The 12,223-nt window shown below is 32.3% G+C and overlaps 1 protein-coding gene and 1 long non-coding RNA gene across 10 annotated transcripts in view; one reads left to right on the top strand and one right to left on the bottom strand.

Moving 5' to 3' along the window:
• Positions 1–441: 441 nt before the first annotated feature.
• The window catches only part of LOC148623198 (uncharacterized), a 44,694-nt gene continuing 32,912 nt past the window's right edge, over positions 442–12,223 (bottom strand). For 6 of the 9 annotated variants that reach the window (XM_088573821.1, XM_088573820.1, XM_088573824.1 and 3 more), the window contains 7 exons: positions 11,098–11,141; positions 10,626–10,655; positions 8,924–8,991; positions 7,486–7,578; positions 5,836–5,942; positions 5,505–5,625; positions 442–2,866 (listed from right to left, as the gene is read on the bottom strand). In XM_088573821.1, coding sequence (XP_088429947.1) covers positions 2,801–2,866; positions 5,505–5,625; positions 5,836–5,942; positions 7,486–7,578; positions 8,924–8,991; positions 10,626–10,655; positions 11,098–11,141 — 529 coding nt within the window. In that variant the 3' untranslated portion in view covers positions 442–2,800. The remainder of the gene's footprint in view (positions 2,867–5,504; positions 5,626–5,835; positions 5,943–7,485; positions 7,579–8,923; positions 8,992–10,625; positions 10,656–11,097; positions 11,142–12,223) is intronic. The other 3 variants (XM_088573825.1, XM_088573823.1, XM_088573818.1) reach the window with 1 other exon arrangement.
• Positions 4,112–4,928, top strand: LOC148623199 (uncharacterized). Its single transcript, XR_015920797.1, has 3 exons — positions 4,112–4,234; positions 4,323–4,533; positions 4,822–4,928. It is a non-coding gene; the product is annotated as an uncharacterized LOC148623199 (long non-coding RNA).

The following is a 12,223-nucleotide window of genomic DNA, read 5'->3' on the forward strand; positions in this document are numbered from 1 at the left end:
AATTGAGTAGAACCATGTTTTCCTCAGCTTTTATTATTATTGTAAATAGTATTTCTTATTTCATTTACTTTCCCAGTTTACTTTTATGTTTTTTGAGTCTATAAGAGCAACTATTTTGTTGTACCTGTGTGTTATGTTGCTTTGGGGACATTTGCAGTCTGCCTGGTCGCCTGAGGGTTTCTCGTTCATTAAAGACTAATGAGTGGCCTTGACCTGACAATTTTCTTCCTAATAGGGTTGTTGTCTTTTTGGCATACTCGCCATATCCATTCTCTTTATATTAAGTGAATTGATTGTAGGAGTCAGCAACTGTTATTGTAACTATTTTCTTTACATTAAGTGAATTGATTGTGGGAGTCAACTACTGTTTTTTATAACTCAGATGTTAGGACAGATAGTCCAATGTACCTTGTACAAGTTGACAAGACAATGTTGGCATCATTAAGGTCCAAAGCTTTAACAATATATTCTGAACATAATCAATTATAAACAAAGGATAAATTATTGACTTCCTTCAGCACTTATACAACACTATATATTAACAGAGACATAATTTACTAGTACAGTACTTTAAATATGACCTAACAATAAAAATGTTTTAATGTCTATATCAGTTTCAAAAATAAAAATAATCACACACAGATTTATCTTTATAGAAGTCTGTGTTGAATTCAACTGTTAACCAAACTTTCATGCATGTAGATAGATGATTTACAACAATAACTTTAAATTCTTCCAAGTAGATTAAAATTATAGCAATTAAAATTATTATTTTGACAATGAAATTATAATTCCAACCCAAGGATATAAACAGCTTTAACTGTAAAGATGAAAAACGCAAAATGTCACCATTAAGTAGAAGGCTGCTTTGTTAAACATGGATGCCTTCACATACAAACAATAACTTGTTAAATGAGGTACTATTACAGGAGTAAAATCTCGTACATGTATCACATAAGCTTGGTAACAATGTATCACTGCATAACAACTGTACATTCTATACAGGATAAATTCATATGAAATTCAGACAGTATCTGATGGTAACAGTTTACAAAAATCAAATATACTTAGGTTCATCTAAATTTTGTGCTTCTCATGAACTTTTATCTGTAAAGAAATTGTACCATACATTTCAGACGATACATGTATTTAAACATACAGGTATTCTTGTTCAGTGTAGACAGTTGTTTGATTTATAAAGGTTCAAACTGACATTAAATGTCTGCTTTATACAGGTTTATGATCTGGTTTAGACAGGTTTCTGGTTTATGATTTGGTTTAGACAGGTTTCCCTGTAGAGTTTTTTGAGGGGGAGGGGGTAGAAATCATTGATAATTTTTTTGATTTTTTGTACTTAATTCAAACATAAAATTCCCAATGAAATGTACAAAATCTGTCAAATCTTAGGCACTCAAACAAAATAAACAAATTATAAATTCAATGAAACATCTGTACCTTCAGAGTATCTATAATCTAGATTTATATGGCTCTGTCTGAACCCCATATGAAATGAATAACTTATACTGGTTTATATGTAATTATAGAATTTGTTTTGAGTTATTACAGGATAAGTCATTTGGTATTACATCAGTAATGGAGACAGGATTTAAAACAGTCTCTACAATGATATGATGTATTATTATTGTTACAGAATTAACAAGGAAGCATAATACAGCCAAAAACCTGCAGCAAACTAATTAAACTGGGACTTTCTATTCCAGCATCATAATTCTGGTGGATGTTAAACAATAACAAGTCTGTTAAATAAAAGACAGAGAATGTAGCAAAATTTGTCATGAGTGCAGCTTCATCATAAAATAGTTATCTTGTATACTCTAAATATGTTCAGTATTTAACTGTATGTACACATATTAAAATCATACTGATTCATTCCCAAAATACAAAAAAAAACATAGATAAAAAGCAACAATCAACTTACACAAGAGACAAGATAAAGTCAACATAATTGACTCATGTGATATTGACAAAAATGTTTTTCTATACTATCTGTGGTAGGATTCACATGGATAGTTCACACTGTTACAAGTTTTACAAATAGTTTTGTTCCTAAGGTTAGTTTGTGTCAAAACTTTGATTTATAACTTTAGAAATTTAAGAAAATTATTTTTTTCTTATAAAAAAATGTACAGCACAATTTCAGTTGAATACATGTCAAATATAAATGAAAAATGTAAATTTTACAACATACTATCAATCAGTTATGATAAAACTACTTGCTGTATAAGCCAGAGAACACAAGTAAATCTATTACCTGCAGAGAACACATGTGGATTTGAATGGGTTATAGCTTATTTGCACCATAGAAATGGTTCTAATTTTATATTATTTTAAATCAAGCTCCAGGAATTATAAATATAAGTAGTAAGAGTTAATCTTCAATATTCAAATCAAGTTTACTTTCATTTAGATGTAAGCAACAGATTCTTTGTTAATCAGATCAGTCCTGAATTATATTTATGAATTTAAACAGTTTTTAATCAACAATGAAATGTAAAGATTATCTTACTTATAGTACCACACTTCCCTAAAATTTATATCCATAAAAATATGCAATAAACAAGAAATTTCCAAATTATATAGCGATGATATTCGTTGGCTAAACATTCATAAAACTTCATTGGCACATGTTCCAGTGCCAACATTTCATGTCATTTTTTCAATAGTATTGAGGAGTTATTTTTATAGAGAAATACCACCAAATTTTCACATACATTTATAAAATTGTTCTAGTCTAAACTGGGCTTTCATTCTCTCTCAGACTTTCATCCATTTATATACATCAATCTGTACCGACTTTAGCTATAAGTTCATCACATATTGCTGTTAATTCTTCATTTTCTTTTATCTACAAAATAAAAGAGGTATGATTAAAATCACAAAGTTGTTGCATCTGATGTCAGGATCAGCTGTGTACCATATATATAAAAATCAATAAAACAAAAAATAAAAAGCTTCACTGACTGCAGCATGATACAATCACAGTGGTCCAACCCTGAACAGTTTGGGCAAGTGTGGACACAATTTTAGTTTTTGACACACTTGCACAAAATCTGAAATTCAAATAAAATTTTCAAAATTTAACCAATAATAAAAAATAGATTTTTTGGGGGTGTGGCCCTTTTTAATCCTTATCACTCGAAAACCATAACAGATATCTGAAATCTGATTGAATAATGTAGACACAGATTTTCATTAGGATTCCAATACAAAATTTTTTTTAAATCAGTCCAAAAATAACAAGAGGCTCCCAGGAGCCTGAATCGCTCACCTGGTTAAAGTTTGTATTTCAAGGGCAATAAATTTAACAAGGAGTTGTCCAACAACTTTGACTCAAGAAGACTTTGGTAGAACTATCATAAGGATCTTTTCAGCAAATGAAAGTTTCTTTCTATGCATTATAGTTTTCAAGATATTGGCTGAAAACTGTAATAAAAAAAAAGAAGTCTTTTTTCATCTTTCAAGAGCAATAACTCTTACAAGGAATCCCTTGACAACTTTGATCCCCCGAAGACTTTTTAAGGCTTTATAATAAGGGTCATTTCAGCAATCGAAATAATTTTGCTAAAACTAACTGTTTTGGAGATATATGCAAAAAACTACTTTCTGACCCTTATGTTTTATTTTTAGTAATGGCTGCCATGTTTTTCTACGGATCAAAAATCCCAACATCAGTCCTATGCAGGATACCACAAGGAACATTCATACCAAGTTTCTTTATTTCTGTTGTACCAGGACTCCGACCTTTTTGAACTGATTTTTTGGTGTGTTTAATTGTGTAATATTTTTTCCACAGTGACCAGATTTTTAAGGGGGAGGGTTGTGATCACGCTGAAGTATGTCCCAAGTTGGGAATTTCAGGCCTCAGTATATCTTGTTTTGTTTTCACCTTTCGTTTATTTTTTTATGTTACTTGAGTATAAAATGGCAACTGTACCTGTGTTTAATGATGTTTTAGGGCAAGCTGCAGCCTGCACTGTGGTGTGAGAGTTTCCTCTTTGTTCAATGAAGACCAACGGCCTTTTGCTGACATTTTCATCCCCGTGGGTTTGTTGTCTCTTTGACATATACACCATACCTATTCTCACTTTATGATATAGCTAATAAACAATGTATACAAAGATTGAGATGTAAGGTGTCTGTCTGTCCTCAATGAATACAAAGATAGAGATGTAAGGTTATCTGTCCTCAATGAATGCAAAGATAGAGATGTAAGGTGTCTGTCTGTCCATCCTCAATGAATAAAAAGACAGAGATGTAAGGTGTCTGTCTGTCCTCAATGAATACAAAGATAGAGATGTAAGGTTATCTGTCCTCAATGAATGCAAAGATAGAGATGTAAGGTGTCTGTCTGTCCATCCTCAATGAATAAAAAGACAGAGATGTAAGGTGTCTGCCATTCCTCAATGAATGCAAAGATAGAGATGTAAGATGTCTGTCCATCCTCAATTAATACAATGACTGAGATGTAAGCTGTCTGTCCATCCTCAATGAACAAAAAGATTGAGATGTAAGGTGTCTGTCCATCCTCAATGAATACAAAGACTGAGATGTAAGGTGTCTGTCATTCCTCAATGAATGCAAAGATAGAGATGTAAGATGTCTGTCTGTCCTCAATGAATACAAGGATTGAGATGTAAGGTGTCTGTCTGTCCTTAATGAATGCAAAGATAGAGATGTAAGGTTATCTGTCCTCAATGAATGCAAAGATAGAGATGTAAGGTGTCTGTCTGTCCTCAATGAATACAAAGATAGAGATGTAAGGTTATCTGTCCTCAATGAATGCAAAGATAGAGATGTAAGGTGTCTGTCTGTCCATCCTCAATGAATAAAAAGACAGAGATGTAAGGTGTCTGCCATTCCTCAATGAATGCAAAGATAGAGATGTAAGATGTCTGTCCATCCTCAATTAATACAATGACTGAGATGTAAGCTGTCTGTCCATCCTCAATGAACAAAAAGATTGAGATGTAAGGTGTCTGTCCATCCTCAATGAATACAAAGACTGAGATGTAAGGTGTCTGTCATTCCTCAATGAATGCAAAGATAGAGATGTAAGATGTCTGTCTGTCCTCAATGAATACAAGGATTGAGATGTAAGGTGTCTGTCTGTCCTTAATGAATGCAAAGATTGAGATATTAAGTATGGGTCTGTCCATCTTCAATGAATACAAAGATTGAGATGTAAAGTGACTGTCTGTCCATCCTCAATGAATAAAAAGATTAAGATGTAAGGTGTCTGTCCATACTCAATTAATACAAAGATTGAGATGTTAAGTATCTGTCAGTCCATCTTCAATGAATGCAAAGATAGAGATGTAAAGTGTCTGTCTGTCCATCCTCAATGAATACAAAGATTGAGATGTAAATTGTCTGTTTGTCCATCCTCAATGAATACAAAGATTGAGATGTTACGTATATGTCTGTCCGTCTTCTATGAATACAAAGATAGAGATGTAAAATGTCTGTCTGTCCACCTCACCTACCTTTTGATCTAATGATTTCTGTAAACTTGCTACTTGTAAATCTGACTTCCTCATTGCAGCTTCTAACCTGGCCATATCTGATGATGTTGATCTTCGTAGTTTATCCATTTCTACACTAGCTCTGTAAACACATCACTTTATTTAGTTCTTTTCTCAGTAGTTTTTATTTTCTTTGTTTACAAATAGTATACTTTGATTGTGCCCAACATTACAAAGTTGATGATTTTGTTTTTGTTTTTTTTTCACATGTAAGTTTATAGTTATATCCAGTTTTATTTCTAAATGATCTCTTCTTAAAATAAAATAAAATAAGAAATTCAATTCTACTTACGAATCTAACTTTTCTTCTGCTTGCTGTTTTATGGTCTGTAACTTTTCATCAGATTTCTTCAATTTTTGTTGATAATCTTCAATACATTTTTTAAGCACCTCTTCATTCTGTGAGTAAAACATATTTATACTATAACAAATGCCCTCATTATATGAGAACAAACTTTGTAAAAACTAGAAATATCAGTACTTATAGCACTAGATTAAGTGAATACAGTTTTATGTACCATCTGTTAATGGTCATTCAGCTAATACTTTTTACAATAATGCCTTCAAAGATTGGCATAGTCTTCCTGGAGATATCAAGAAAATCAAAAGGTCAATTGCATATAAATCTAAATTAAAAGAATTTCTTTTCAATAAACAAAATGGATTAGACACAAGTAAAATAAAATACTCTCATGCAATAACTAGACATTGCCCCTAATGGGAATAATACCCCCTGCAGCCTGTTGAATCCTGTACATTTGAAAACCAATAAGGACATATGATTCACATTGGACACAACGTTTATGAGGAATAAACTAAGCCCTTTTGACACACAATTTTGCTGCCATTCTACAACACCCAACTCCAAACCATAATCAGTACTATTTTTTTCAATAACAATACAGAATAAGACTGCAAATTTACTTCAAACATAAATTCCTGACAAAATATACATCCCAAAATGGTAATTTAACACCCCATTAAGTTCCATAACAATCTTGCAAGTGGTTGAGGAGGAGTTGTGGACACAACACAAGAGACCAAGTTTTTTCTAAAAAATGCAAAAGTCCATCAGCTGTCAATTCTACTATTTTTGCCCAAACATAAATTCCTGATGACATACACATCCCAATATGGTAAATGAACACCCCATTAAGTGTTTTGTATCAATCCTGCAAGTGGTTGAGGAGGAGTTGCAGACGCAACACATGAGACCAAGTTTTGCTGAAAAATGCATAAGTCCACCAGCCGTCAATTCTACAAACGTGCACATCCCCATACACTAATCTAACACTCCAATGAGTTTCATTGAAATCCTTTAAGTTGTTGAGGAGAAGTTACAGACAACACATGGTGAAAAACACTTAAGTTCAACAGCTGTCATTTCTACAATTTTTGTCCAAACATAAATTTCTGACAGTATGCGCATCTCCATATGTTATATTACATCCTACAAAGTAAATAACAATGCTGCAAGCTGCTAAGAAAATAGTCTGGACAGACAGACAGACAGGGTGAATCCTCTATACCCCCCAAACTTCCTTTGAGGGGGTATAATATTAATTACAATAAAATAAATATATGTTCTATATCAACTTTGGGTCAAAACTTCTTCCCGACAGTCTTATAAATGTCTGTATACTTTACAACTGCTGTATGTTTGTGTGTGTGTGTGTGTCTATCTATCTATCTATCTATGATGAATGATACATGAACACATTGTGAAATCATTTGTGATACAAAATACTGTGATGTAGATCATAATTTTTTTGGGGTTATAAGGTCATAGATTGAAAGCATAACAATAGTTTACATTCTGAAGAACGCCAATTTAATTTGTTGTGAACATTCAAGAAATCACTACAAATTTAATGTCAATATTTGTTGTTGACAATTTGAAAGCCAACAATATACAAGTCAAAAAATAATAGAGCAGTCTTACCTTTTTGAAGCCTTCTACAACACCTTTTGTTTTTTCATATCGTCTGTGTAAATCTGAGAATGCCATTTCTACACCTTGAAGATCATCTAAAGCCTGAAAATAAAAATAAAATATTCTATTATTGTGTTGCCTAAATCTATCAACAAATACAAAATACAAAAACTACATAACTACTCTGAAAAGACTATAATTCATGGGTACCAATTTTCATGGTTTTGGGAAAAAATATCAGTTTGAAGATTCTTGAATTTGTGGATCCAACTTCTCTATCATACAATAAAAGAAAAATTTCTTTTCTGTTGGGAACAAAATTTTGTGGTTTACCAAAGACACAAAAACACAAATACTGGTACCCAACCAAACAATAAAACACAAATACTGGTACCCAACGAACAATGAAACACAAATACTGGTACCCAATGAATCAATAAAATACCAATACTGGTACCCAACAAAACAATAAAACTTTCACAATATAACTTATACCTGCTGTATGAACTTGTAAACATCTTGGTTCCCTTGATTACTCATTGCACAAAATTTGAAATTCAATTAAAGGTGAAAGAACTTCTGCTTCAAGGGTGCTTCTTAAAGACCTTAGCCTTTGATCCCTATAACTAAAAAAAGGTGTTATTTTGGGCATGGCCCCCTTTGGCCCTAATATCTCAAACACCAATAGAGATATCTGAATTAGCAAGCAGGCATTTTCATAAGGAATCCAATACAATAACAAAAATTTCAAATTAGACAAAAATAATAAAGTTGATTTTTTGTCCCTCAACTCAAAAACTGAAAGAGATATCTAAATCCTTAATGCAAAAAATGTAAGAGATATCTAAATCCTTAACTCAAAAACTGTAAGGGATATCTAAATCCTTAACTCAAAAAATGTAAGAGATATCTAAATCCTTAACTCAAAAGCTGTAAGGGATATCTAAATCTAAATCCTTAACTCGAAAAATGTAAGAGATATCTAAATTGGATTGAAATTGAAAGGATGTGATTTTATGAGGAATCCAATAAATCAGACACCAAGTGATGGTTCACATGGACCCTTTGGTAAGCTAACAAGGACTATAATCTATCATAATTACTCATGTATTCTATGTTACAAAAATTGAGATGAATTTATAGATGTGTTTAGATGTACCATTGCCACACAAAAGCTAGTTGATAGTTTACTTAATAAACAATACATTTTTTATAGAAAGAGAAGTTTAAGTGGATAGGAAAATGATTACAGCAATTTCTTTTTTGAGATTGAAATCCTGTTAGCTCTGCTTTCAGGGAAAATTAAATGAACAGTTACTGAACACAATTAAACCTCTGATAGAATACATCACATACATAGATTTCTAAGTATTTCAGAGATGATTTCGAGTGACTCTGCAAACAAAGACAAAATAGTTTTTGAAAACAAATACAAGGACACTCCCACCTGATCTCTCTCTTTTATTATATCCTCCATGTTACTTTGAGATTCATTCGTTGTCTTCTCTGTTTCAGCTGAAATTTAAACAATGGGTTTTATTACAGATGAAAATCTTTAATGAATTTAATATAATTATTAGAGAAATCAGAAAACAATAAATCAGACAGGTCATATAAACCTACTATTTCAACCATTATTAGTAGCATGACTGAAGCTTCATAAATAATTCATTTATTTTATTTTACATGTCAGTCCCTCATTTTCATTAACACAAAATAATATAATTATTTTTCTTTTGTTTGTTTGTATAAATGTTTGATATGGAGAAGCCTGCATCCTTTCATTCTGTTTGAACAAATTACAATCTAAACTACCCATAAAGCAGTACTGAACTGAAGACAGAAATCAGGAGGCAACCAATAAGAGGGATCAGATAGTTAACATAGGGATGCTGAAGCTTTTCTATCCAATATGTGTATATAGAAAAAAAGACATGTGAAACTTCTCTTTACTGAACTTATACAGACACTCATAATTTGGTTTCTTGTCAAATACTTGTAGCCATTTAAATTCTTCAATTACTTATTTCAGTTGTGATCATGTTTGCTCTTTTGGATCAGTAAAAGGGACATAGATCACTCCTATACTTATCTCTGTGGGCAGGCAATAAGTTAATGGATCATTTCCATACTTGTCTCCAAGAAGATGCAATAAAAAGATAAGGGAACATTCCCATACTTCTCCCTCGGGACAGACGAAAAAAGATCATAGATAATTTCCAGACTTATTCCTAGGGCTAATAATGAGTCAATAGATCATTCCAATACTTCTCCTCCAGGAGAGTAAATAAGGTAATGGATCATTTCAAGACTTATTTCCAGGACAGGTAAAAAGTTAAAGGATCATTCCTGTACTAATTTGTCCCCAGGACAGGTAATAAGTGAATAGACCATTCCAACACTTGTTCCCAAGACAGTAAATGGGGTAATGGATCATTCATTCCCAAACATTTCCCGAGGACAGGCAAAAAGGTTTTTGATCATTCTTGTACTTGTTTCCAGGACAGGTAATGAGTCAATAGATCATTCCAATACTCCTCCAGGACAGTAAATGAGATAATGGATCATCTCCATACTTGTTCCCAGAACAGATAATTAGTTAGTGGATCATTTCCAGACTTGTCGCAGTACAGGTAATAAGATAATGGATCATACCCAGACTTGTCCCAAGGGCAAAAAAATAAGATAATGGATCATTCCTGTACTTGTGTCTGATGACTAATAATAATAGAATGGATCATAATTGTCTCCCAGGACAGGTAATAAGAGAATGGATCTTACTTGTCTCCCAGGACAGGTAATAAGAGAATGGATCTTACTTGTCTCCCAGACAGGTAATAAGAGAATGGATCATAATTGTCTCCCAGGACAGGTAATAAGAGAATGGATCTTACTTGTCTCCCAGACAGGTAATAAGAGAATGGATCTTACTTGTCTCCCAGGACAGGTAATAAGAGAATGGATCTTACTTGTCTCCCAGGACAGGTAATAAAAGAATGGATCATACTTGTCTCCAAAGACAGGTACAGTGGAATGCACACATATTTGGATTATCTTGTTTGTAGGGGTGGATTATTCAGTTTAGTGTAGGGAACAAATGATAAAGTAACTCCATGCTAACACCAAGAGCTGTGCTAACACACTCTTACCATAATACACATCACTAGGACTACTACTTTCTATAATGGAAACAAAATGTACAGTCTAACTAGCTTCATCATATCAATATATAATTCTTCATAATTTTATTTCATTACAAGTTAATTTTCTGTTCACATATAAGTAATTTGCCCTGTGATGCAACAAAAAACTTTCATTTGAAATATTCTGATAATTTAGCATCAAATTATGACTTTAGCATTTACGGGTAATCATTTCAATGAAATAAATCATACCTTAGGCATTCTTCATATTAATGCCAGATGTAATATCTATACTTTATGTAACCACTATAAAATCTTAAAGAGTTTGTTGGCCAGGGTTTTGCCAGACATTATTATGAAAATCTTACTGATCATGTCTAAAAAGGGAAAAGTTGTCAAAACTTGATTAATTTCAATGCAGGGGAAAATAAAATTGACATACTGAAAGTAAAAAATTATGTGTAAACAGTTCTCTCACCTTGTAACTGTGCTATAGTCTTCTCAAATTCTGTAACTATCATCCTGTATAAGTGATCATATTAATTTATCAATTATAGGCATCACAAGTGATCATACCAATCTGTCATTTATATACATCTCAAGTGGTCATGTCAATCTGACAGTTATAGAAATCACATGTGGTTATATCAATCTGTCAGTAATAAACGTTACAAGTGGTCATATCAATCTGTCAGTTACAGACATAACAAATGGTCATTTCAATCTGTCAGTTATACATTATATAGACATCACAAAAGGCAATGAAAGAATGTACTATTTTAATTAAGGTTATATGGTGTTGGATTTGTCCTGTTTCAGCATCATATCTGTTCCTTTTCTAATACAATTTATCAGTTGTAAACATCACAAGTGGTCATATCAATCTGTCAGTTATAAACATCACATGTGGTCATATCAATATGGCAGTTATAAACATTACACATGGTCATATCAGTCTGTCAGTTATAAACATCACATGTGGCTGTATCAATCTGTTAGTTATGAACTTCACAAGTGGTTAACCAGTCTTTTTTTTTTAAACTTCAGCTTATGAACAGTACATGCTTGTCTATACAATGTACTGTTCATAAAATATTAATGCAAATTTTGCCTAAATACAGGGATTCTTTTCAGAAAATTTAGTTTGTGCAAATCTAATACAGATGAGAGCTAAAAGTTGGTTCAATTTCCTCATTAGTTAGAATTCCCACATACCTATATCCTCCACATGGAATGAAGGATTGGTTTAAGATTGGAAATTTTCATTAATTGAAGACATAAATAAAAACAATTTGGCCACCTTTGACTGTATAATGAAGGGGTTTCACTTGAAAGATGTTTTCAGATCAAAATTTCCTGGTAAAATGCACAACTACATATTGTATCCAAACTTCATACCAAGTTTTCCTGAAATTCTGTGCAGTAGTTTGAGAGGAATTGCCCCCTCCCCTTACCAAGAAACAGTTCATTACTTTAAATTTACCTATAGTACTATATTTTATATGTAGTTCTGACAGATAACTTACTTCTAAATGATCAATCATCGAGCACTGGCACAGACTGCCGGTAATTAAATCAGGAATGAAGGTTAGAAATGAATCTAA

This window comes from Perna viridis, chromosome 3, assembly GCF_037379345.1.
Source record: "Perna viridis isolate PV_CMFRI_1.1 ecotype Kerala chromosome 3, ASM3737934v1, whole genome shotgun sequence".
In the NCBI taxonomy this organism is placed as follows: Eukaryota; Metazoa; Mollusca; class Bivalvia; order Mytilida; family Mytilidae; genus Perna; species Perna viridis.